Raw genomic sequence first — 27731 nt, forward strand, 5'->3', positions numbered from 1 at the left:
TCATTAGCAGCTGTGATGGATAGGAGTTGCTCATTTCTTTTCATAAATTTAAGCTGAGACTTTTGCCCTGCCTTAGAAGTGCAGAAACTTGAATTTCCAGAAAAAGACAGTAGACAAGAATTGGTAATATAGCCAAATAATAAACATTGAACATTTGTCAAGCACCTCCAGCACTCTTTGCCGAGTGCCTGAACTTGAATTCAATACAAATACTTGTCTATGGCTCAGGATTTGGGGACTTAGGGAGGAGCAGCTCTGTAGGTGTTTGTTAGGTTGGTACATGGAGGTGATAGATGAGAATGGATCTTCTTGTATGTCCTAGCCAAAAATGGTTTGTAACAAAACATAAGTTATTTCTGTCCAGCTGGCAGGGACTGTTGAGAACTACTGTCTCAAAAGTGCAGACAGATCTCTATTTCCCTCTCTCTGTTCAGTGGGAAGTTTGAGATGGGGCTCTGGCAGCGATTCCCTGCAAAAGCTGTCGGTGCCCAGCCCCAGCCCCGCTTGTTCTCATGCTGCAACTTCGGATGTGCTGGAGCAGGCACATTAAATAGTTACAAAGGGTGTGATTAAGCCCTGGGAAAGAGCAAGCCGGCAGCTTGTTTTATGTTTCCTCCCCTGTGTTTGTATGAGTCACAGAGCTGGCAGCAGTCCTGCTTTCACCTCACAGAGAGCAGAAATAAGTGTGTAAGAGCCCCACACTCATTTGCTGAAAATAGCCAAAAGCCGTGCTCTTAAGTTACTCAAAAGAGATTGCAACTCCTCTGTTTATTGATTCCTTTTCTCTCTGCTTCAAGTTAACAGCTTTTAAAAGACATGAAATGGGATGAGCATCCATGCTGCCAGTGGTGTGGTTGTCTGTCCTAGCCCTTGCCTCAATGGCTTGTGTGCGTGGCCTTGAAGGGCAGACAGTGGGATGATGTGTGGAGGCACACATTTGAAGCAATAGAGAGGAGGTCTAAAATATCTTCCTCTGTTACCCTGGAGGCTGCTGGCATGTCATGCCACTGCCAGGGCAGCAGAGAGGCTGGCTCTCACATCACACACCAACTCTACCCTGAGCTGTCAGGGACCATGGGGGTTGACACCTGAGCTGTGTTTGTGCAAGTCTCTAGTGGTTAGCAAAATACCACCTGGGTGCCTTGCAATGGTGCCAACTCAGAATCTCATTTTTTGTTTCTCTTTTAAATGAAGTGTGAGGTTAAATTTTATGCTGTCATTAAAGCTCCAGCTTCTGGAGCCAGTAGATGATGCTGTGAGAATTCCAGCTTTGTTTCTGAGCAGGGGAAGGAAGTCAGGAAGGCATTGCTTGGGGACAAGCAATGGACCTCGTGTTCCTTCCATGTTTCCATGGGCTAAGACTGTGTTCCAGGTTTTGAACACAAGGGTTGGCAGAGCAGCCTCTGATCCTAGCTGACGTGTTGGGAAAAGCAGAAAAAGTACTTCAGCTTGCAGGGGATACAAGGCTTACATGATGATCACAAATTCAGCTCAGCTCAGTTGAGTAGGAGTGGAAATAGGTGAGAGAGGCTCTCTCACTTCATACACTGGTGTGGGGAATGCAGCTGTGGTTTGGGGCTCACTGAGCCAGGGCTGTTTGTGTGCTGAGCATCTCAAGCAGGCAGGAGACTCAGACATCTCCCAGCATTCGTCCTTCGTGCAATCAAGCGATTGCTCTTTAGCATTGCATGCTCTCCTGAAGCCCAGTTCCTGCATTTCCTCCCTGCTGTAAGCAGTCTTTGCTTCACTTGTTTCCACATTTGTTTCTTCTGTTACACAAACTCTGGTCTCAGGCCTCTGAGTTGAAATACTCTGGGCTTGCAAAAGCATAACTCTGAGTTGCAGAGTCTCTGGCCCCTCTATGCTCCATGCCCAGCTCATCTAACCTTGGCAGAATGAGCATCAAAATTAAGGAGCTCAAGTGAGTGTTCCTGTTCAGTGCTTAAAACCTGTGTGTGTCTTCTGAACTGCCACAATTTTGCTTTAAACCCAGACCATATCTCAATGGATTCAACAAGTATTCCTCATGAAATCTGCAAGTTTTATGGCCCTCCAAGGGTTCTGTTTGCTACTTCATTCAGTTTTTCTGCTTCCTCTGCTGTTTTCCAAACGTGTTCCTTTTGTCGTCCCTGCTGCCTTGACTTCCCCACAGGAGAGAATGTCCTCCTGTGGTCCTTAAACTGGACCTCCACCCAGCCCCCTTGCAACAAATACCTGTCCTTCACACTGACTGCTGGGATTGGGCCCTTCCCTTTTAACTGGAGTGGAATCGGAAAATAGGTATAAAGGTTCAGAATTATCCACTCACCTCCCTTTTTTCCAGACTCCTGACTGAATATGGGGTTGGAGGCAAGGGGGAAAGAACATGACAGGACATCCTGCATCACTATCCAGTACTTGGAAATCGATTCTAGGGCTTGAAATGGGCTTGCTGGTGGCTTGCTTCTGGATATGCAGAGAGGTATCCCAGCAGTGTCTCCTATGACAGTGCCTGAGCAGTGTTCAAAGGCTGGGGAGTGTTCTGGGGTAGAGAAATCCATGTTTGTGTAACCTCCATTCAGGTTTTTGCTGGCCTACGGCTACAATGTGGGTGTGACACTGCTATTTAAATGCAGCTTCAGAAGTGTCTGTAGGAGATACCCAGCCCCCCTGAGAGCTGATGCTCTTGCTGGGCACGGTGCTGTAGTTCATGCAGTGGCAGCATTACCAGCACAGTGCTTGTGGTGGTAGTTTGCTATTTCTGTAAACTCAAAGGATGCTTGGGTTTGTTCCTTTGATGTTCCCTCATCCCAGATGTGTTCTGCCCAGATGTGTTGCCAGATGTTCGCAGCTATCTGTTTGAGCACACACATTTAAGGCTGTATTAAAGGCACCCACTTCCCACTCTGGATTTGTTCCTTTGCTGACCCATAACTCAGCTGACACATGGACAGTTTGATGGATCTTGGTCCTACAGGTGGAGTCATGCTGGAACCTCCTACCTTTTCTGCAGCACATCACTCATAGAGGAGTGTCTGTATTTTAAATCTCTAGAAGTCACACTGACAGAATAGAAATACAGTTCCCTTGACTAAGAAGCTGATTTTGACTTCCTTTGTCTCTGCTATTTAGATGCATTTTAAATTGATTTAGTTCAGAAATTTTATACACTGGATTAAAATTTGCTAAAACGACTTTACTACAGTTTTGTTGGTTTTTCTTGATGCTTTCTGCTTGTCCTCCATTTCCAGATAGACTCTCTATTTATTGCCCTGAAACAGTTCCAAAATCCCAGCCCTGATCTTCAAATACACATAGGTGTATCTGCATTCCTAGATGATCTCCTTCTCATTTAATTTTGAATGCTCCTAGATTGCTTTTTTGGTATTCACTATGTTCTGAGGGGGAAAATAAATAAGGGAAACCGATTAGTTAGATGTTGACTTCACCTTTAATCCAACTCCCTGGAGGGCTCTGTCCTTAAACTGAAGTTTCTGGTTCCACTGAACACAAGAACTGTTCCTGGGCAGCTCTGTGCTTGCTGAGAGTTTACTTGGTTTTTGATGAAAAAATAGAAAATCTAATTTTTGAACTAAATTTACCTGCAATGATTCATTCTCTTTTCATAACTTATCAAAATGCATTAGCAATAAATTCTTGACAGTGCTTCTATAAACAGCAGTTGTTCTCCTTTGAAGCCGCGGTGCTCTCTGCCTGCTCAGTTGTGCTGCTGTGCAAAGTGGCATAAATACTCAAAGAGAAACGACACAAAAGGGGCTGTGTACAGATGGCTTAGACAAAATGCTGGCCTTTCCCTTCAGTCGTCACAAGCTGGAAATCTGGCATTAAATAGGATTTGTAGGCAGGTTTGGTGTCTATCGTCTGGCTTATCCCCTCTAAAGTCGCCTCTCTCTCCCAACCCGGACATTTTTTGCTGCCAGAGCACTCCTGGCATACCCCGGTGAAAAGGATGGAGGGAGTGCGGTTTGGCCCCGGCGCTGATCTCAAAGCTATAATTGTGTCAGAGCAGGCTGTCAGAGCACGGTGAGCCCTGTCAGGTGGCGGGGAGGGATGTTCTGTGTGTGTGTGTGTGTGTGTGTGTGTGTGTGTGTGCCCGTGCCTTGTCGCGGGAGCGTTCCCGGTGTGTCCCGGCCGGGCGCGGTCCGGCTGCAGAGCCGGTGCGCTCCTGCCATCTGCTGCCGGCACACAGCACCGCTGCCGATGGAGCTGCCGCTGCTTCCCTGGCTCCTCCTGCACGGAGGGACAATGTGAACATCCCCGCAGCAAGGCGGAATGCTTCCTGCCTTCCAGTTAAGGGTAACTGCCAGTGAAGTTTGAAGTATGTGAGGAAAATTAATCCACAAACACTGGATTATATTATGTCCCAAAAGGAGTAACTTTGGAGACTCCTGTAACTTTAGTCGAATAAAAGGAGAGGCCATGGGGCATTCTCCTGGGGCCTCTCAAATTTTTGGAGGACGCAGCCTCCTTTTTATCCTAATTTTTCGGCCGCATGTCCCTCTCCCTTTCCCCTTTGGCTGAGGTGCTTGAGAGGTAGAGACTTCCAAGAACACCTAATACCTAAAACCCTCTTCTAATGTATACCCCCCCTTTTTCTTCTCCTTGTGTCAATCGGTGGAACTCCTATGGAATTTATCGTTCTTCCCATTGTTTCTTTCATCTCTTCGTATCTGACTTTATTTATCAGCAGACTTACAGTTTGTTTGTAAGGACAAATCCTTCTCACACCTTTCATCAATTAGTGGAATCCCTCCCATTGTTTCTTTTATCTCTCAGTATCTAGCTTTATTTAGCAGCCGACACACAGTTTTTTTGTAAAGACAAATCCCTCATTCCTTTCAGACTTAAAGCTCAATATGGTGATCTAAAGAACCAGCAGCAAAGTAGAATGTCCTCAGCTTGGGAAAGCAGAGATATTTTAGCAACATTGTGATTTCATGAGCCATCTCTCTGGGAAGGAGTAAAGTGCTGCTTCTTCCTCAACCACAAAGTTCTCTGGAATATTTCTTACTTAATTTCTGAATACTTAGAATGTAATTTGGGGCGGGGTGTTGTGTCTTAGCAACAAAAATTCTGCAGGGTCCTCCTAGTGGTGCCCCTGTCTATAGGCAGAGGATGCCAGTGACTGTTTAGGAAATTACATATTTCTGCCCTCCTCTGGGCCGTGCCTGTGGGTAAGAGCTGGCTGATCCCGGAGCTTAACTAGGAAGTGCCCCAAACCCCGTCAAGTCGGGAAGGAAATCTGAAATGTCTTTTTACACTCCTCCCTGTGGGTTGCTTGTGAGCCAAGGAGAACAGAGCAATTCAGGGGCCTCAGATCTTAGCCCAGCTCACCATCCCAGGCAGATCTCCCTGGGCTCAAGTAGAGCAATACCAGCCAGAGCAGCAGCACAGCTCAGTGTACGGTTTGTGCTTTGGTGATGATTGACTTCAGCTACAAAACACTATTTTTCTGTCTCTGCCTCTGCCAGCCCCTTCCTAAAGTGCAGCCAGGAACAAACAAGTAGGATTGTGCTCAGATTTCTGCTGGGTATGAGCTGTACATCAGCTCTGTCTGACTTCAGGGACAAGCATCCTTGTTACAACCAGCTCACACCCTTGTATTCCTGCTTCTACCTCATGCAATTAATTCTGGAGACTGTGTTAGCAAATTTAGGAGGTCTGTAATCTTCTTTCTTTGTCTGTTAATCACAGTGTGGGGACCAGCTGTCAGTGGGAAACCAGAAAGCACTGTGTTATTCGTTGCTTTCTGTGTAGCAGGACTGTATTCAAACAATATCCATCTCTGTTGTGCTGGGAAGTGTTTTCATGCAAGAGATAGCAAGCCTTGCAGGAGCTGAATATTCACAGGGAAATTTTACAAAGTATTTTCAAGCAACATCTATAAAATACAGGTGAGATTTCTAATTACTGAATCCGTTTGAAGGATCTGTATTCTCCATGTACCCGCCTCTTCTAAGCATAATTTTTTATCATCATTTGTGAGCAAAGCCTTTTAGCATTTTTCATGATTGTATGTATAAGGGAATTTGTAGGGTTACAATTCCAGATTATGCACTGTATGAGATAATAAAGAAGATAGTTTAATTTTTGAAAGAAACTCCAAATGCAGGTTGGAAAATTCTACGAGTATACTGTGGTTTTTCCTTAAGGCGTATTACTGGAGTTATATGAGGTTCTCTGTTAAATAGAGAGTAAACAAAGCATTTCTAGTTCTCACATATTCAGGGGAAAGCTAAGTGAGCTAACTGAATTTTCTATTCTATTGAATTCTATTTCTATTGGATTTTGAGTGGTAGTTGCCTTTCCTCTGTCCTCCTTGCAAAAATGGCTGGGAAAAATGAAACTGGGAAGACGTGATTTCATGGCCTGTCTTTTCAGGTATGTTTGGCTGGGGATACTACTTCCTAAAACATGGGGGCACTGGTGAATGGGATGCTGCTCACCTGAGCTTTCAGAGTCAGGAAGGTGAAGCAGCCCTGATAGAAGATGAGATTTGAAGAATGAGCTTTGATTGTCATCACCTTTCCATTACAAGGAGACTTTGAGATCCTGCTTCATAAGGTCTTTTGCATATGTTTCTGACAGTTTCTGGACCCAAATCTTGCTCATGCCATTATTCCATTAGATTTTTAGATGAGACATTATTTTGGGACTAGGCTATTGGTGGAGACAGCTTCCTGGAACATACTTTGCGAATTTTATATTTGATCAGCAACAATTTTGCTTTCTCCTCCCTCCTTCACCTTGCAATGTAGCTTTCATCCTGATGAGCCAAGAAATCACCAGGCCTTTCTTTAAATAAATGTGTTGTGTGAGGCTTTATTTCATTCCAGGTAAGCACAAAAAGGCTTTGCAACAGATGTGGTTGTTCTCTTGGAATTTCTCCTGAGTGAGCAGAGTGGATAAAATGGGATGGGAGTACTGTGCAAAGGGCATTTCAAGCCCTGTTCCAGGTAACAGAGAATTGCTCCAAAAATACAGCCCTCATTTCATTGCAAATGCTTCCAGGGCATCAGCCAGTGAGCACTGCCAGCTCCACCAGCTCCTCCTTCCCAGCAGCCAATCCACACCTTACACTGCAAGGAGAGTGGTTACAATACCTGGATCTTTCTGGGCCATCTGGCAATGTGACTTCTTACTGTTGTCTTCTTAAGGTGACTGCATTTCACCTTTGCTGTCCTGTGCCAAAATGGCAGTGGCATTTTACTGCATACCTTCACACGAGGTGGTCCAGGTTCTACCCTACTGTAGCAGTGGTTGCTCTTTCCTTTCTCTTTTACTCCGATTATTCAGTTCCATGCTTCCTGGCTGCTGCCTGTGCTGCAGGGATAAGAGATCCTTGACAGCTGCTGGGGCCATGGGCTTGGTGCTTGATGGAGATCAAATCCACACAGTGCTTCCTGCTGTGCTCTTTGACAGATGACAGTCCTCAGCTGCAAAAAAATGACTGTAAAATCAGAGATTTTGGTCAGAAACTTCTGCTGGCTTTTGTGTGCTGTCAAATATGAGGTCTGCAAGATGAAGCTGGAGCAGGAAAATAGGAGTAATGGGACATGGACAGGCAAGTTCGGAGGGTTTAGGTTTTCTTCTGCCTGTCTCCTATGGGAAACAAGGAGAAATGCTCCTGAAATTTCCATTCACCTCAGGAGAGCTGCTCTGCTTTCTGCTAACAACAGATTTGGCCTGTATCAACTTCTCCTGGTGATGTGGAAGAAAAGGAATTGTACATGCATTTCAAAGCTAACCAGCAGTTTTCATACAGCTGATGCTGTGCATCAGGCTTTGGCAAAAGCATCTCTTCTGGGTGACTTGATCCAGCTCCACGTGGCTTTGGCCACGTTCTCAAGTGGTGAGTGGAAAGTTGGTTAATACTGCAGGAAAGCTTGCTCTTAGCTTCATGATCTCAGAAACAGCAGAGATCCTTTTTTATTTCAGCACTCTCTGACAAGGATCTGCATTCCCTGCCTCATTTTGCTACTCCAATCCATGCTCACGTGCAAGGACAGAGAAAAATTATATTGTGCTTCTGGCATTGGTTGTCTCAGCCATATTTGGCCTATCTGTCTCATCTTCTCCCAGTGTTTGGATACCAGATTTGTCAAAGGGGCCAGATCAGGTCTGTACATATGGGGTCCAGTGAATTCTAAGGGCTGGAGAGAAGATTCAGTTCATGTAATTTTCTCCACTACTTGCCTCAGAAAGGCTTCTGAAGACACCTGCTCTCCTTCTATACTCAGAGAACTCAGGATTTCCAGCACTCTTTTGGTGCTTGGCTGGTTTCCTGGAATCATCCTTCATTCCCTCTTTTTCTGACCTGTCCCTTTGTATAAACCTAAATAGATTTCGTTATTGGTAGATTAAGAGAATGAAAGCAATTGAAAGAGAAGCCATTCTGATCATGTCATTGACCCCAGGAGCCAAGTTTGGTGGATTTTAAGGGAAAATCAAGGACGTGAATTACAATTGTGGTTATTCATCAACTCCCTGATGGCTGTTAGTCACCATGTGTACTCCACATATAGCTGGATGATTTAGTGAAGAATTGTGGAGTCAAGGACAAATCTCCTGCTGCTCTGCAGCAAGGTAGAGCTGTTATTAAAGAAAAGGCAGGCCCTGAGGATGGGCAGTGTTAGCTCAGGCCTAGTTCATAAGGAATGGTGCTGTGATTTGTCTTGGCTGTGACTTATCTTTGTAGAAAACAGCTACTAAAGGAACAGAAAGCAAGCTGGTAATTTAGCAGCTGGGGATAGAATTTCTGGTGTGTTGGATAACTGTAAGCAGGAGGCTTGGTAGAACAGCTCATAGTGCATTTACAGTGGAGGCTCTTGTGTTATTTAAAGGATGTGAGGTTGTTGTGGCATTCCTCTCTGCACAGCCCACTGGCACTAGAACATAAAGTGGTGTGGCAACCTAGCCCTTTCAGGATGGGCAAAAGATACCAGACAGTAACTGAGAACACAAAACCATCCCAGAGGAGCCCAAGTGCTTTTGCAACCTTGGAGTCAAGTTCTGCCTGATACGTACTCGTGCCCCTGTGGCTGACTGGAGTGAGAGGAGAATGTGTTCCCAGGTCTGGAAGGGAATGGCTTTGCTCATCAGTGGAGAGCTACCACGTGCTTTCTGTGAGAGGCACCTGGTGCTGACTTGCTAGCTTGGGATGAGAGCCTGAGGGAGGCTGGGCACTTTGTTCCCCTGTGCAGTCTCCAAAACCTTACCCTGTCCTACTTCCACGGTTCTTTTGCAGTGTCAGCAACACCCCTTGTAAAGTGATAGAATTGGTGTTGGCTTTTGCAAGGGGAACATCCTGAAGGTGAAATAAAATTTTGGGGAGGAGGACTCTGTTACATTAAGCAAACCAGTAGTGAGATGGGGCTAATTTAGCAAGCAAGACTGCTGAGGTATTTCCCAGAGGACTGTGAAGGCATTCACCCCAAAGTCACCTTTTCAGTGTTGACCATCTCATTTCACTTGAGTGTAGCAATACCAGGGCCCACACAATTGCAGATCAAGACAGTTGGCTAAGCAAAGTTTAAATAAGTTGTCCTTTCCAATGTGGGAGAAAGACGACTGATGAAGCTGTGTAAGATCTTCAGTGATCTATGGGAGGCACCATGGTTAGGTGATTTTCTTCATTTCCTAGCGAGCTTGCAAAAGGAAATCCTTTTGACACATGTGCTTTGTGACACAGTGCTGCAAGGCACTGACTGTAACAGAAATATAACTGATTTACAAAGCAATGAGAGACATTCCAAGCAGATAAGTCTGTCAGTGCTATTAAAGATAAAGCTGCAAATACTGCCTCTGGTTTGGGAAATAGCAAAGCCAGAGAATGCTTGGAGATTGCAGAAGGAAAATTATTATGCTGTACTTTCCTTGCTCTTAATGCTCTTCTGAAAGCCCTCAGCAGCAGTTGCCTGAGCCAGGATGCTACAGGAGATGGAGATGTTATGTACCACACTGAGGTTCTTGTGCTCTGTAAGGATCTCAGTGACAGTGAAGGAACTAGGAAAAACAAGGCAGAACAGCATCTCCTGCAAGCTGCATGTTTGCACTCAAGATGGTCAACCTGGTTTGTGCCCACTGCTGTTACCTTGTAAGCAGATCCAAGAGTGGAATCCTGGTGAGTCTCCCCCAGTAACATCTTGCTGAATATTTAGCAGTGCCTTGTAGGGGTGTGAGCAGAAATGGCCCATCTAGACCCTGAGTAGCCCTTGCCAAATGTGCACTCTCAGTCCCAGAGGGTGGAACTGTTAAAACAATCTGTCCCCTGGCATATTTTTTCTCTGGGATTGCAGTTCCAGGATAGATGGCATCTTGTGCCATTTCCAAAGAGAATTTCATGTCTTTTGCACATCTGAAAATATGGACGCCGTATGGACACAGTGTGCAGTGTTAACTGGGGTGTAGCAGCAAGATGTTCTTATAGCTATCCTCTCTGTCCCCTCTTCCTTCTGTTCTGCTTGTCAGCTGCTCTCAGACCTCATCACCCACATTTTTTGGACCCTAGAGCACCTCTTTGATTTGCACTTCATATTCCATGTAGGCTTTCACCTTTCATCACTCCTATCTTTGTTTGGCTAGTATGACTCTGGAGATAAGACTCTTGAATAAGCAGATTGGCATGCTGGAAACCCAGCATCAGTTTGGAAGTGACTCTCAAACTCTTCCTGCCCAGAGTAGAGGTGCAAAGCAATGTGGGGGCTCTTTCTGAAAATGTTGGTTCCAGCTCTGGGAGCAATCTGGTCCTGTTGTGATCTCTGAGCCCTGACTGGTTTAGCCATGCAGATCACTACAGACACACTGCTGCTGGTTTTGGTGCCAGAGTGGGTTTACATGTTTGTGACAGCAGCACTCTACAGTCTCACCCTTTGAATCTGGGCTCTTTCTTTCTTTTTTTTTTTTTTTTTTTTCCTGCTTGCACCATGAAACACCCCTTTCCATTGCCAAACAGGATTTCAGTGTGGTGGGTGGCTTCCACTAGGACACATGAAAACTGGAAAAAAACTGGGACACTACTTTTAAGATTGTTTTTAAAGAAGACTTTGGAGAAAGAAACTGATTTCTTTTGCAAGGGGGTGCTGTCTCCCTGCAGTGTGTTCTGTCACCATGTCACAAGATTTCTAAAAGGAGCAGAATCAGTAGGACACTGGTGTATCAGTCTGCAAGGAGCAGCTTCCTTCGCTTGCATCCCATATTTGACTAAACTGGTATCACATGGTTCAGTCTCCCCACTCTTCTCCCACCCCCTGCCTGCTTCCGCCAACAGTCCTCTCAAAATGTGCTTTGTAACTAAAGACTCCCCTAAAGAGCTGACTCTTCCAGTTCTCCTGCGTAACAAAAACTTGTGCTGCTCATAAATAGATTTGCAATTACCAAGGGAAACAGAAGAATCTGCACAGTCCAGATGCATCAGAGCGGCCTCTCATCCTGTCTAAAAGAAGCCTCTGAAATTCAACACACATTGCTCAGGCATAGCTGGGAGACCTCTGCCGAAATCTTTCATTTGAGCTACATTCCAATATTGCAGGATCTGCTGTTTGCAGCAGAATTGTCAAGGAACCTCAGAGTCCCTGTCTAGTGTCTTTACAGAAAATGAAAAAAGCTCTTTTTATTTTTGACTAGCCTGGAGTTTCATGTATTTTTTATAGCAGTTGAGGGTGAGAAATACCTGGACAGCATGAGAGATCCTGAGCTTACAAATTAGTTTTCTGATAATAGCATCTAGTGTGTGGTTAGTGCTATCTTAGCAATTCCAACCACTGTCTGATCGTCCGGGAGGTCAGACTCCCTTAGGTCTTGGGACTTACAGAATGGGAATAATTTCACATAGAAGAAAAAAGGCATTCTCAAGATTATGCATCAAACAGGATGAACCTGTGAGGAAAAATCTAGAGGCTTGACAATGCATGCTGAGTCCTGTGGAAGGATTAAGCAGGAGAAAAGAGGGAGGCAGTAGGATCTGTGTGTGGTCCTTAGCTTTCCCTATATAACAGGTCTCATATATAAGAAAGATCCCTTCTATATATCTTCTCCCTAGGCTGCCAGAAAACTCAAGGGGGCATACAACAGTTAGTGACTGGGTCTGGCTTGGCTCCCAGAAGAATTCCTGTGATAGGCTTCTTCTGTGTGCAAGGTTTTGCTGATTCTCCTCTGTGGAACCTTTCTGCACACCCGTTGCTCCTGTGACCACTCTCTAGTTCCCATGCAGCAGAAGCCTCCCTAAATTCGGTGACTGCCCTGGACATCACCCCATTCAGTTTGATGAGACCAAGTTAGACTAACAGAACAGCATCTTGTTTTGCCTAGGTTTCCTTTTGGTGGCAATGCTTGCACATCTAAAGCATCAGGAAGAAAGCCTTCAAGAAGGAACCCAAAATTAGGAAGCGAACGTGTTAGAAATAAATTTTTACCTCATATTTTTCTTGTGATCAGTTTCTTCAAAGACAAATCTGTGTGTTTCTCCTTATTTACAAAAAGCTACTCATGAAATAGCAGTGGATCCCAGCATACACTGCAGTGGTCATGAAATCAGTTCATCTGAAATTCTGTAATGTATGGAGAGCATCTTTGCATTGCCTTTTTTATTTTTGTTTTTTTCTAATGGGAAGAATGGTCTCTGTATCATCTGCATCAGAGTCACAGTTCATTCAAGGATGTATCCCAAATGTAGGTGTTATATAATGTAAAAATCTCTTTTCTCTGTTTTTATTCTCCTTGTATCTTAGTGCTTGAAGTAGAAATAAATCCCTTTTTCCTGACAGTGAAGAAACAGCAAAGGAATGAAGTTCTTTTGGTAGAACTCACTTGTTCTCCTGTGTTCCTCTGAATTAATGTTTAGTAAACCAACCAGCAAGCCTGGCCTACAGGTGGTGCTCCTGATTCTTACAATCCCTGCCTTTCTCCTGCTTATAAGCATACTTACCTGTTAGAATGCCAAATTTAATAGCTCGGGAAGATCTTAAATCAGTTACATGTCTAGAAAAATAGAACTTCTTTAAAGTGCTTTAGAAAGAAGTGCACCAGTGTAAAAAAAAAAAGTGTACACCAGTCTCATTTAGCTTTGCCAAACAACCTTTCCAGTGTCACACAAGGTGCTACTGCAAATTATGTGTTTTGCCTGATAGCACCAAGAGGTTTCTTAAGTATCAGTGAACCTACTTTTATAGCACGAGAGCTGGTCCTTCAGCTGCATTTTTTTGTGTGTGTTTGAGCCTACAAATTCTGGTTTGATTTTTTACAGACAATTCCACAGGTCTTCTATAAATTTCATTAGATTTTCTGTAACCCTTATTGCCTCCTCCTTCCAGGTGTCCTGGAACTGAGGTGATAGGAACAGAGCTCAGGTGGCCCACTGGTGCTGCTAAGTACTTGGGTTGAGTACCAGTCTTGGTATTTTTCTCTGTATTTGCACTTACATGTTCGCTGGACTGTTATACATTCGTGGGTTGTAGAAACTTGGGAGGAAAGCTTTGTGACCGGGTAGTGTGTGCCACACAGTGTTGGCTGATGGGATTCCTTGAAATCCCTTCACATTTTAAATAGATTTGTGAGCAAGGGGGCCAGTTTGAAGACACTGCAAACCCCTAAAGCCTTAGGTAATCCTGAGTTTGGCCAGCTCAACTATTTATAGAACACTCTATGCCTATTCTAAATATATGTTCCTCAAGGGGACATTATCTCAACTCCCTGCTCCACCACTTCAGTTGGATCAGCAATGCTGCTGTGATCTGTGAGCAAAAATTCCCTCTCTTGTTCTGTGGCAGAGCTGCAGATGTTGCTGGTTTAGGACCTGAAGGGGAAATTCCGTGCCAAGCAGAACTCAAGGGTTTGTATTTAAACTGCAGCCAGCCAGGTAGAAAGATATTGATGCTGTATTAGATAATTTCCTGTAATTTTTCAATATTTCTATTCTACTGGTAGGTCTAGAGTTCTGGAGAGGGAAAACCAAGTGACTCATTGACAGTGTACAGAAGGTAGGGCCTCAGATCACTGTCCTGAGTGGGAAATTTTGGGTGAGTGTAGAGGCAAGATGGGCCATCAGACCTCTTCATATTGTGAATAGCTGTGCTGCCACACAGTAAGGGCCAGTAGTACTTTAATCTTTGGGAGAAAAAATAATTGCTCCCTGTCCCTATGATGTGTTTGATCCAGACTCTGCTTCGTGGGTATTGGACTGAACTTACAACAGAGGTGTAAAGCACTAAGGCTGCTTGCACTGGTTCAAGGACAGCATTCAGAGGCAGTGTGTCAGTAGTGTCTGCAGAAGTCACATCAATTTAGGTACCCATTAGAAAACCCCTTCTGGCTACAGCAAAAGAGTGACTGCTGCTTATTTGGCCTCTGGGATGGAGAAGCCTGTGCAAGACTTTGCTGCTCCACAGATCAGGGTAACACAGCTCACTGTGTGTCTAAGCCTAGAAAATGTTTTTGAGGTTGACAGAAGCTTTTCTTAGTTATTACCCTTTGAGGATGAACAGGGCAGCATGTGGCAAGATCGCAGAATGGGATTAGCTCAGGATTTAGCAGGAAGAGTTTCTTAGCATTCCTTTAGAGCTATTGCCTTCAATTGCAGCCCCTGGAGCTGCATGAAATGGAAGGAGTTATGTCCTTGCCTGCCTGGCAGGAAAATCATCCCAGTTCAGTGCAGCAAAGTTGATTGAGTTCAGTGCTTTTGGAGGGAATGGAACAGTGTTTTACACAGTAAAGTGTATGTAACAAGGAATTTCACGAGGGGTTTCAGGTACACTGAATATTGCCCCAGGATCCATTCTGCTTCATACAGAGGCCTCTTCCTACAGTATCCTTGGCTTTTCCAAGGAGTCAGTGTCCACAGAGCTTTAGATTTTGCTCTGGTCATGGCTCACCTATATGCATGCAGATAGCATTTCCTTGTTGCTATCCTAGCATGCAGGAAAGGACAGGTGAGTCTCTCTGAAAGCACTGCAGTGCCACTCAGCCTAGTGCAGCCCTCAGTGCCTTGGGCTGCTGCTGCTCTCTGCTAGGGTGGCCCCTCAGTGTCTGTGATCCTACAGGGATGCATTACCTCAGGAAAGGCTCTGCAGTCACTGGGACTAGGACAGGATGGGTGCTCAGACTGTAGTGCTCATCATTAGTGTTTCAGTAAAAAAACATTCCCATTCCATGTCTGCCTGGGATTTCTGGGCTGAAAGAGTGACTGGCAGCTTTCTGGCTCACTCTGTTATGCCTCTGGCTAGTTATTCCCACTGCTGTCTCTCTAAGACTGGCTTCCTTTTAATGGAAGTTGTCCATTTGGCCATTCTTGACATAAACAAACCATAGTGCCTTTCAGAATCTGGAGTCAGTAATGCATGCCAGCAGAAACTAGTGCAATTGTAGTTGTAAGGAATAAATATCTGTCCCTTTTGCAGTGCTTATAACAGTTTCAGCATCTCCATTCAGAATCACTGGCCTTTGTTCCCTCATGGCTGAGGTGTGGTGGCTGAATTGAGGCTGGGAAGCAACCAAAAGCATTTAACCACAAGAGGAACACCAGCAGTGAAACAGCCCAGAAAGCAGGAGCAGACTGCAGAGCAGTTGAAGTGCAGAGCTCAATTTTAAGCCTAATTTGATCACTGAATGAGGTGCTAATATCTCAGCTTCTGTGTAGAGTCTCTTCTCAGCATGCTGTTCGTGTTCTATGGACACAGTATAGTGGGGTGTATATATAGAATTCCCAGTGAAAAGCTGGCTTTGTGCAACTGGTACAGGCACTGCAGGGTGAATGTCATGTCTGGTTTTGGTGCTGAAAATAAAAATCTGTCTTCATGTCTGTGTTCTGGGGAGCTGATCAGATATTTTATGTCATTACAGCTTGAAGAGCCAGTTTCAGAGCTGGCTTCTCTAATTGCCTGATCATTTAACCTGCTCCATTTGCCCATAAGAGAAGGATGCATTTCTTTCATTCATGTTGCCTTGTTCATAAGTAAATGTAAAGCAGATTGTAAAATCAGACCTGCTTGAACTAACATTTGTAGCTATTCATTCACCCATGAACAAACCAACTCCTTGATGTTGGTCCAGCTTTTTTCTACAGAAGAGAAAATAAGAACAGCAAGTCAATTAATATTCTCTTTTCTCTATGGAGTGTTGGTGAAACATCTGGACACCGTGGAAATGAATGTGAATATGGTAAAAAACGGGTTTAGAAGGTGTTTGAAAAGTTAAATTTAGTCTTGGAAGTAGCTTTGCTGTGTTTCACCAGAGGCCTTTGCTTTTTTCCATTGCTTGCAGTGTGATGTTTAGGATGTACTTAACACATTCCCAGGAATGCAGGGAAGGCCCTGCCCTGAGTCAGGTGAGACCAAATGTTGTCTGAGTTCTGGTCCTGATATTTTTGCCACACCAAAAGCGATAGATACCTCTGGTTGCTTTTTTTTCCCTGCTGGGCATGGAATGGGTTTTAATCCTGGTTAAATCCTGAATCCGTTTGGCTTTTTTGAAAGGACTTCTCTTTCTGTCTCTTTCAGGCATGGTTCAGAAGCTCGACCAGAAGCTGCCTGTAGCCAACGAGTACCTGCTGCTGTCAGGCGGCGTGCGGGAAGGTGTGGTGGACATTGACCTGGATGAGCTGAACGTTTATGCCCGGGGCACAGACTATGACATGGACTTCACCCTGCTGGTGCCCGCGCTGAAGCTGCACGACCGCAACCAGCCGGTGACGCTGGACATGCGCCACTCAGCCCTGTGCCACTCCTGGCTGAGCCTGCGCCTCTTCGACGAGGGAACCATCAGCAAATGGAAGGACTGCTGCACAATCGTGGACCATATCAACGGAGCTACCAATTACTTCTTCTCCCCAACAAAAGTTGCAGACTGGTTCTATGAGTCCATTAGCATTGTCCTCTCTGAGATCCAGAAAAAGCCCCAGCGAGGGATGCCAAAGGTGGAGAAGGTAGAAAAGAATGGGACTATCATATCCATTATCTTGGGAGTGGGCAGCAGCCGCATGCTGTATGACATTGTCCCTGTGGTGTCCTTCAAAGGCTGGCCAGCTGTGGCACAGAGCTGGCTGATGGAGAACCACTTCTGGGATGGGAAGATCACGGAGGAGGAAGTCATAAGTGGGTTTTACTTAGTGCCTGCGTGTTCCTACAAGGGGAAGAAGGACAATGAATGGAGGCTGTCATTTGCCAGGAGTGAAGTGCAGCTGAAAAAGTGCATCTCCAGCAGCCTCATGCAAGCCTACCAGGCCTGCAAAGCCATCATCATCAAACTTCTGTCCCGCCCCAAAGCCATTAGTCCATATCACCTGCGGAGCATGATGCTGTGGGCTTGTGACAGGCTGCCAGCCAGCTACCTTGCCCAGGAGGATTACGCAGCCCATTTCCTCCTGGGTCTCATTGATGATCTCCAGCACTGCTTGGTCAACAAGATGTGCCCTAACTACTTCATCCCGCAGTGCAACATGCTGGAGCACCTCTCTGAAGACACGGTGATGCTGCACGCGCGGAAGCTGTCCTCGGTGCGCTCCGACCCCGCCGAGCACCTCCGAACTGCCATCGAGCACGTCAAGGCAGCCAACAGGCTCACCCTGGAGCTCCAGCGGCGGGGCAGCACCACCAGCATCCCCTCCCCGCAGTCCGATGGAGGGGACCCCAACCAGCCCGATGACCGATTAGCCAAAAAGTTGCAGCAGCTAGTGACTGAGAACCCCGGGAAGTCCATCTCAGTCTTCATTAATCCAGATGATGTCACAAGGCCTCACTTCAGAATTGATGATAAATTTTTCTGAGCTTTCGTCAGTGTTTCTTGGGATTTTTATTTGTTTTGTTTTTTAAGACTCTTGCAGTGTGCAGGTTTTTTCATTTGGTTTTCCTTGATGACTTAGTCTCTTGATTTTTACATATCCAGCATAGATTGGATCTGTTGAGAACAATCTGAATAAATTATAAATCCTGGTTCTGCAGGACAGTGCAGATTTTGGAACAGTATATTACTATTTCATATGCTGCTTTGTTTTTTTTCACCCTGCCCCGTTGTCTGTGAGTAGTTTCTAAAGGAGGACCTGCATCGTAAACACAAGCCACAGTGTAATGTCAGAGTTTTTTCCAAGCTTCCATAATTTATGTACATTGTTGGGCCGGGAAAAAGGACAGCTCACCTTCTGTTGCTTCAGAAATTCACTTTTTTTTCATGAGTTTCCATCACCCTAAAGAAATGAGGAGAGACTGGGTTGGAAAGCACTACTGGTAATTTGATGAGGCCAAATCTACTGGGCTGAAGCCCAGTTCATCTGTTCTTCACATTTCTGATACTAGGGGAGAAAGCTGACTTTAAAGATGATGATGCAGCTTTTTGGGGAAAGAGTTGTTTCTGTTTTCATCTACTTTTGAATGTAACTCTTCATTAATTGGACCTTGTACAGTCCAGAGGGTTGTTTCTGCTGCTTTTCCATGTGGAATAAGGTTATGGAATGTTAGTTTTAGTGTGTGTAATTATTCAAAGCCTTATTTAAATTCTATTAAAGAACATACCATTTTAAATGTAATTGCACTAATGAAATCTCTGCCATTACCTCAGTCCCACTGTTTGTGTTTCTTTCCTGAATTAGCATCTGTTATTAGGTCTCAATATCGCTGATTGCATGAGACCCCTCGGGTCTCATGGTTTCAGGTGATTTCTCGATTGTCTTTTGTAAAAGACTTCCTTGTTAGCCCAGCTATGTGTGAGCAGTCAGAGTTTTGCATTGGCATATTTCTTTGGATGCGTATTGTGTGTTGCAGTGCATATTGCATTAATATGTATTGCATGTTGTTGAAACAGGTTTACCATTAGATAAGGATGTAATGCTAAAGCAGTGGTATGTGCACAGTGAATCAGCCAGACCTCGAGCAAAGGAGCTACCTTGCTTCTCTAATGCATGTATTAGGCCTGATCCTTTCTGGCAGTTACCATTCCCTGGACTCCTGAGAACTTTCTGACTCACCCTGGGACATGGGAGATCTTACTCTGGTCTCATGTTTGCAAAAGTTGTGTTTGTATGTAAACTTGTGGTGCAACAGTAGCCTTGAAAAACAAATACACTTTTCTTCTGTGTGTAGGGTAAGATGTATGGTAACAAGGGTTAGTCTGAGCCAAAAATAATTCCAAGAGTTCAAGGATAGAGTGACTTATTGTGGCTGGCTGGCCAGTGGCTGATATTTAGGCCTTAAATCAGCAATTTGGGCTTACTGAATATCCCAGAGACGCTGTTCTGATCCAAACTTGATGCATGTGTTAAAATGTGATTATTAGAGCAGGTTGAAGTATTTTTTAAATATTTGACAGACAAATGAGGTGCATATCTAGTAAATTCTAACTGATAAAAATTGTGTATGAAAAATGTGTCACTTTTTCAGCCCAGCCTTTGTGATAAAGAAACCAGGCTGGTGGAGCAGCACACCAACAGCTTTGGCAACTGCTTTATTAGATGGCAGGGAGGTTTCAATACCTGATCTAGTGCCCAAGTCATGTCTTAAAACAAAACTTTAGCTCCTCCATCTCTTGGGCATGATTGAAAACTTCACCCCATTGCTATAGCCAAGATGTTCACATTTACCTGAATTTACTGGTACACATTTTACAAGAAGCTCTCAGAAGTTGCTGGCCTGATGGAGTGGATGAGGATTTAACTTTAAAGCACAATCGGCTCTTGATCATGAGCCCTGGTGCAGCTGCAGTTTGGTCTGGGGAAGGACATGGATTGACTTCAGCAGAAGCAGAACCGGGTCCTACCTGTGTGGCTATTGCCAAAGATGAGTGTCCATATAAACCTGTGCAACCTGCCTGGGGGAGGCAGGAGAAACAACGGGGAATCCTCTCCAGAAGTGCTTGGAAAATGCAGATTTGTTGAAATGGTTTCCTCCCCAGTCTCTGGGACTTCTGTTTGTTGAAAGAAGAGTCTGGGCTGCAGGATGAAGTTCCCCATCACCACACGAGAAATCTGCTCAGCACAAAGCAGCAGTAGCCTGGCAGGCAGAGTACTCTCCCAGGCGTCCCATTGTCTGTGCCAGTGCTCCTGAGATATTCAGAAACACAGCATATCCTCATGCCAGTTCAATGTCCTAGTGACCAGCAGTTTGACTAGCTCATGTCAAGCTCTGGTGTGTGCTCCTTTTTTTGGTTTTAATTAAAAAACATTTTGAAAAGTATTCACCTTGTTCTTCCTGCATTCTGTGTGTTGGGTTAAATTTATTTATTTATTTATTTATTTTGGTGGGGGATTGGAGGCTTGACTATTTACTGTAGTGAAAAGCACTTTTCCAATTAGGTTTTGAGAATGTTATTTCCTCTACCTGAGTCATCTGTCATCCAGGGAGACAGAATCCTAATCTGCAGTAGGTTTGCATCTATCTAGTGTTTGCTCCTCTTCACATACTATAGTTAACTTAATGAAGCAGGCTGCCAGCTCAGAGAGGTGACAAGTGTTTTGTATATCAGAGAGCACAAAAGACTGTTTTCTTCCTTTTCTATTGTCCCCTCTTGTCTTTGAGTATATGCTGGCACAGACTTGTGAAGTGCAGAGGTCTCTGTGTGGGATTTCAAAGTAGTCAGTGGGTTTAGATACCAATGACCTTTTACTCTTTACTTCTCTCTGCAAATTTCAAGGAAACAGTGGAATTTTTCCTATTAGGGAGTTCTTGAAAGTCATCCACACAAGCATTTTAGAGCACTCAGCCCCATAGGGTTAGAGACTTGGCCAATCTGACAAACACTGGAATAAGAGGGAATTTGCTTTAAACTAGCAATGTAGGCATCTTTCCTGCTGATGTCAAGAAGAGACAAATCAGTGCTGTGAGCCAGTGTCTCCATGGGAGCTTCAGTTCTGCACCCGCTGCTATGGCAGATAAGATTTTTTTCTTTTCCTTTTGCCCATTAGCCACCTTTCTGCTGGCTTCTCCCTGTCCTGAGTGATGTTGCAAAAGGACTGGGACAGTTTGTGAGGGGCTGGTGGCATGTAGGATAAATCCTTTGTGAGTCTGTGAGTTACTGAATCTACTACAGAGTTAAAAGGGAGAGAGTGCCAGCCAGGCGGGTCTGGCTTTGAGGCATCAGAAAGGTGGGGAGGAAGGAAAAGTGCCCTTCAAGAGGCTCTACTTCCACTTCCCAGTGTGATCCTCCTTGGGCATCCTGGCTCTGGTCCTACTCTTGGAATGTGCTTTTGCCTTTGCTCTCCATAGGATTTCTCACCAGTAGGACAGTGGGAGAAGCAGCTAATTTGACTGGTTTCAGTTGTAAGTTCTGGGAGATGCTGAAAAAGCTGTCACATCTTCAGAGGGACACCTGAGATGCTGCAGAGGTGACAGAACCACCAGCTAATGGGGGTTACTCTCTGTGCTGGGAGAACTCATTTTAAGGCAGAAGGGAGCAAGAGACCAAGAGCTTTGTGTAAGTCTGCAGTCTCTGCTCCTTCAGGCATGTTATGTGAGGTCTCAGTCACTCTTGTCTGCCTGTGATAAATCGGTTTCTGCACATATGCCAGTACTGTAGCTCAGTGAAGTATTGTTGCTCTAACCAGAAAACTACAACTGGGCATCAGAATCACTCTTTGCAGCAAAATACCAGCAGGACTTGAACCGTGCACTGCCTAAAATAGAAGCCAGTCCTCAAAAGCCTCTGAAAGAGCCAGTTCTTGTAGTCTGTCTTCTCTCTTGTCATTGTGACAAATAGCACTAATTTTGATCTAGATTCTTGATTGCTTGATTGCCTTGTTCCAGTGGAGAGCAACCTTCTTTTGGCAGCTGTTGTGGTTCTGGGCTGGACACTTGAGCTCTGTGCCCTTCCACTGCTTGGACTACTCATGGAGGTCTGTGAGACAGGCTTGTGTCTGCTAAAAATTGACTGAAACAGGCACCAAAAGGTGTCAGTCACAATAAATTCCACTGGGAGACTTGAAAATATGCTTAAAACAAAGTGTGTGTTCTTTTCTGGATAAAAGCTGATTGTCAGACCAAAAGTAAGCAGACATTTATCATATTTTATTAACCCATGCATAATACAAGTGATCATGCACAATGCAAGTGGCAGAGGGAAAGGAAGATAGACTTTGGTAATGATGATTTCTCATAACAATTTTTTTAAAAGTTGTGCATAGTCAGTGCCTAGAATTGCTTAAAAACATCCATCTGTCCCTTTTTGTGGGTTCAGTGCTGGATGCATTTTGCCACTTTGTATTAAAGTCAGTGTGTTCAAAAGGTTGCTGGGCAGCTGAGTGTAATAATGTTCACATTCTCCTGGCATTGCTCAGTGATTAGAAGTATTCAGCATGCAAATAGCTTGTTCAACTTCAGCAAGTACATCATCTCCCTCCTGCCAGCCTTGCTTGGGGTGAGCTAATGGACTTTTAACATTATACAGCTTAGAGAGCACTGTCTCTAATAGCTCCTGATTAAGCTCTCCAGAAAGGCAAATAACCATCATGTGGCAAAGGCTAAACCAGGGGAGGGGGGAAAAAGAATGCCCTGGCCAAGGGACTCTTGCTGACATGTTTTGGGTTTAGAGACATTCAGCATTATATTTAGCACATTTTGGCTTTTGAGAACTGTCAAGTGAATCCAAATTTATTTCCCAATGCTTTTAGAATAGCCATAAAATAGCCCTCACTCCCTTCTCCTCCCCTTTTGCCACTTATAATCTATTATTTTAGGACTGCTCTGAGGAACTATTGTGTTTTCCTATTATCATTGTCCCTGGCTCAGCACTGTGCTTCCAGGCTGAATGTAGGCTTTTGGGGGTTATTTTTATCTTACTGGCCTTCTGTGGTAGAGGAACACACTCTCATTCAGTCTCCAGACAGCCTGATTTTCCAGGCAGAGATGTGGGTGCATATCAGGGGCATCAGGCTCTCTTCAAACTGACTCAGCCCTGTCTTTCCCTCAGTTTTTGTGTGTTAGGAATATCAGTATGCAAGACATGACTGAGGTCTTGCTAAGCACACAGAAGACATGGTACATGATTCTGAAGTCAAGCAAGCTCCAGTGCAACGTGAAAACTGAGCCTGAAAAGCCACTTTTCTCCCTGATTCTCCACCCCTCTGACTCCTTTGTCTTAGCTTTATTTTGGGGAGGTGGAGAGAGATGAACTGCTTCAGTCCCCTTCAGTGGTGACAAATCATAGCTTTGGCCTAGGATGTTAGGCACTTCACTCATTAATGGCTTTGTCTCCAGGGCTCCTATTGCTTACGTCCTACCATGACATTGACAGGATGGGAGAGGGTTTTATGATTTGTTCAGCGCTGTGCAAAGAAAGGAATGGGCACTTTTCATGAAGGGCTGGTGACCTATTGTGTCCTTCTCCTGCCTCCTGTGTGCCAAAGCTTACGCACACAGTATATTAATTGCCACTTTTGTGGGCTGCAGCTGATCACAGAATAAATGCCAAGGTGCTTCTGGCAAACCAGTCTTCAACCTTCAGCATCCCTTGCAGGGTAAGTTTGCTTCTGACTGAAGTCTGTGCTCTCAGACCAGACTTTGGTTGCGTTTGAAGGGTGCAGGCTGGGTCTTTGTACACCAATGAAGGCAGGCCAGGCTCCCTACAGCTGACACACGAAGAGGTAACTCCACTTGTCTGATGTGAAAGACCACACAGAAGATAATCCTTCCTGCAGGGAGGCCAATGCAAAGTCTAACCTTTCCAGCACTGTGACTTGTGCAGTGACCAGGAGCAGTCTCCATGACTTGTGCCACCATAGGGACACCCTTGTGTCTCACAGCTCACGTGTGTCATGTAGCAGCCACAGCTGCTGTGGCTCTTCTGCCTTCTGCCACCGTGAGGGATGGAGACCACAGCTGTCCCTGTGGTTTAGGCTCCAGAGCTTGTCTGGTCCACCTCCACACCTACACTTTTCAACAACCTGTAACAGGCAAAAGAGCTATAATGAAAACAATCAAAACTGCAACCTTCATTTAGTTTCTCCCAGAGCTTTCCTCTATTTGCTAATGGTTCTGGCTGATCTTGCTTGAGGCGCACAGTGCTATATTCATTCGATTATTTTGTTAATCAGTGGTAGCAAAATTGGGATTAACAAGTGTTGTATTTATCCCGTGGACTGCTGTGGGCACATATAGATGTTATCTTGTGGAATTCTTGAGCTAGTTGCACTAACATCATCTCTGCTACTGATTAAAATGGATGGAACAATGGTGGGAAGTCATGACAGAAGGTTTCTAGAAAAGAGCGCAAGCCCACCAGTTAAAGGAGATTCTAGAAATGGAACTCAGCTGTTCTGGGTCCCACCAGCCCATTGTGACTAAGTCCACTCAGGCCTATGTTACCAGGTCAGTAGCACAAAACCAGTTCCTTGGTTGTTCTTTCCCCAAGGCATGGCTCTTTTCACATCAAAACTCACTGAAGGCAGAATGTGAAACCCAGTGCAGCAGGAGGTATGGAAAGAAATATGTCTGAACTGTTTCCTCTGGACTGTTTTGCCACTGAACCCAGCCTTCCCTGTTCCCTTCTCCATCTTTACATAGACTCTTCAGAGGTGTTCTGCTAGGCAGTAATGAACTCTGATGAAATGAAATTAAGTGCTGCTGAAGGGAGCTGCATAAATGCCTTGTCATATTTTGTTATAATCACCTAGCGCGATTTATCGTCTGTGTCATCTGTCTCTCCAGCTTACTCGTGGAGCAGCACGCACCGTGGTGACTGGGCAGAAATGAAAGAGAAATGCAAGTTCATGTGAGTTGGAATAAATAATTCAGAGGCACTGGTTGTTGTTCTGATACACAGAGCTGCCCAAGCTGCCGGGGCACACTGGTCCAGCACGCACAGAAATCACGCTCTCCCAGAGAAAAACCAAATATGGAGGAAACTGAGCAAACCCTCCAGCCTGTCACCTTCCAGCTCATTGAGCAGGTGGAAACTCAGCAGTGTGGCTGTGTGGAGGGGTGGAATGAGGCTGCAGGGTGTGGGAGCAGCACTGGTACCTGTGATTGCAGTACTGTGCTTCATTGTGAAACTGATTGAATAGAGCAGTGCTCCAGTTTGAAAGCATTTCTGAATAATAGCTCAAGAGAAAAAGGGTGGGGAAAAAACCCCAAAACACCTAGGAAGCAGTACATTTTGCACAGCCTTTCCACAGAGCAGAGACAAGAGGGAAAAGGAGCTTCATATGGTCAGTTTTCATATTGTGGTGGGCTTGGATTTTCTGCCCAGCTGCCACCTCACAAGGAATCTTACTTTGTTGTGCTCTGCTTGGGAGGGGTTTTCCTCTGGCAACACAGCTGTGGTACCTTTGAGAAGATTCAGTTTTGGAGACAAACACAAATCCATGTGTGACTGCTCCACTGAGCACCAAGCACAGCTGTGGTTTGTGTGTGCTTGCATATTGTGTCAGTGTCCTAAAAATTATCGTGAAGTGTTTCTTACCTTTGTAATTTTGTCTCAAATTAAAAGGAAGTCAGTGTGAGGCAGTGTGAGGATGGGGCATGTTCAGTAACTCCCATACAATGTGCCAGGAGATCTGCATGATGTTTACAGTCCAGGTCATGCTTGGCTTGCCTGTCCTGCCCCTCCATTCCTTCACCCCCAGGCACACGCAGGAGAGGTCTCAGGTGTGGTCTGGAGGGGTCTGGGACAGCTACAGCCACCCCTCCCTGTGATGGGCTCTGGGTCCAGCCCAGCAGAGCAGTCAGGAGCTCGGTCCATGGCATTAATGAGACCACAAGCAGCTCCCATTTCTGGGAAAAGCTCTTTTAGAGCCAGCTCGGGTATCTATCAACTGCGTGGCATTTGCCAGATGGGAAACATCCACTCTGCTAGCAAAGCTAGGTAATGTCTCATGGCAGAGTTGCAGCCTCACAGTTCTTACTGGAAATAACCCCCTCATCTCATCTGCTATAGTCTTGTCCCTTCACACATCTGGCAGAAAGAGGCATTATTTTGAGGTCAGGGTGATGGTGAGGAAGATACCTGCTGTTGTCAATTTTACACACAGTACTTCAGCAAATGTCCACATTTGCCAGCCTGAATTCAAAAGATGAAGAGAGGGCATGAGGGCAGAATAGCAACACGAATTAATGAATGTGTTTGTAAAATAATCTCCTGTATACATAACTCACTTTTATTACCTGATTTTCAGTCTAGTCACAGAGAGGCTATGTTGGTTTGCACTTCTGCAACCCCTGAAATTCCTTTGCAGTCAGATAGAGACAGGACTTTCCGTTAAATATATGTAGTACTTCTCCAGGTTCATTTAAAGAGAGTGATAATATATCATTGCTCCCAGTAGGGACATAGCTGCCTCATAGCTTATATCTGCTGTCAGGCATTAAAGCTGGGCTTGAATGGTGCCAATCGATAGTGGAAATGCAGTCGCTGAAACTGTTAAGTGCAGGTTTAATGTTCCTTATGCAAACCCTACCTCTCAGCAGAGAGCACACCTGCTCAAACAAGTAAAGAAACAGGACTGGCTCCTCTATTTCCTAAATAATTCCCAATATTTCCCCTATTTTTGTGGTTTGTGTATCTTACAGGGGAATAAAAGAGAGTTTCTGAATCTGCAGAAGGTAGTAGCAGCCAAAATTAAGAAAAGAGTAATTTGTTTTTGGGACAAATGTCTGTTGCTCACACACTGAGGACAGATGAACTATCCCGAGCTATTTCCAAGCCTATCAGGACACAGGTCACTGGGTTCTGCCCCCTCATCTGCTTAATGCCTTCCAGTTCCTATCTTGATTCTGACCAAAGCAGGTACATGTCCCTGACTCAGCTCTAGGCAGAACTGGTGCATGGCTGTTACATCCTCCTGACCCAGCATTGCCAGCCACTAACCAGCCCCTCAGCCTGGAGCAGGACCTGGCTGCCTGTGCAGCCAAGAACCTGCTGCTCACATCAGCTGAACTGGAGCTGCACGTCCTCAGGAGTGCCAGGGGCTGGACCTGGAATGTGCTCATGCTGAAAACCAAGCCATCTGCTCTGAACACACAGGTGACACGTGGAGGGAGACCACTGTTATGACAGGCAGGCCCTGAGGGTCTGGGATCACCATCTTATTCCATCTGTAAGCTGGAGGAATTGCAGTACTGACCTCCTTCTCCCCATCACACACAGAAAAGTGGATTAGAAGGAGAAAAAATCCCCTTAGTTTTCTTATTTCTTTCTGCAGGGCAGCCCTGACCTTCGTGGCACACCTGGCCATGGCTGTGCCTGAGAAGGTTCACCCTTCCCAGCTGGAGCTGGTGCCAGCACAGGGAGCTGACTGCTCAGCAAGGCTGGCACAGCAACAGCCCAGGTGAGGGGCTTTAACAGCCACTAGCAAGGTTAAAAAGAAGGAAAGAGGGCGATTGGGAAGGTCCTTTAGGGGGAAGTCTCTGTTCTGAAGGTGACTGATTGGGGGCTGCAGTCAGAGGACAGTCAGCGATGGATGGGGAAGTAAGTGAGCTTTTATTTAGTACTGGTTGAATATGTACAGTGTAAAAAGCAGCTCTGTGTCCTGAGTCTGGCCCCTGAACTGGAAGACCCTGTTCAAACAGGGATCTTCAGCTGTGAAATGGCAGGAAAGGTAAACTCTCATTTTGGTGGAAGTATGTGCTTGCCTTTCTTACTTCTCCATTTCATTTTATCTAGAGATTACTGCAAAGCTGTGAGCAATCTTGTGAGCTGAATGAGATGAAAGGCCAGGGTTTGCTTGTGTATGCCAGGAGCTGAGGCACCTAGAGAGCCTGAGGCAATATTATGGGAATTTGAAGCGGCAACTGTCCTGCTGCCTGCTCTTTCCTTAGGAAAGG

General features: G+C 45.2%; 1 protein-coding gene across 1 annotated transcript in view; it reads left to right on the top strand.

The window, feature by feature from the left end:
* MB21D2 (Mab-21 domain containing 2) overlaps positions 1-20153 on the top strand; it is a 58459-nt gene extending 38306 nt beyond the window's left edge. The window contains exon 2 of the mRNA XM_014888845.2: positions 16491-20153. Coding sequence (XP_014744331.1) covers positions 16491-17755 — 1265 coding nt within the window. The 3' untranslated portion in view covers positions 17756-20153. The remainder of the gene's footprint in view (positions 1-16490) is intronic.
* The last annotated feature ends 7578 nt before the right edge of the window (positions 20154-27731 follow it).

Source organism: Sturnus vulgaris, chromosome 10 (assembly GCF_052056855.1).
Source record: "Sturnus vulgaris isolate bStuVul1 chromosome 10, bStuVul1.hap1, whole genome shotgun sequence".
NCBI classification, from domain to species: domain Eukaryota; kingdom Metazoa; phylum Chordata; class Aves; order Passeriformes; family Sturnidae; genus Sturnus; species Sturnus vulgaris.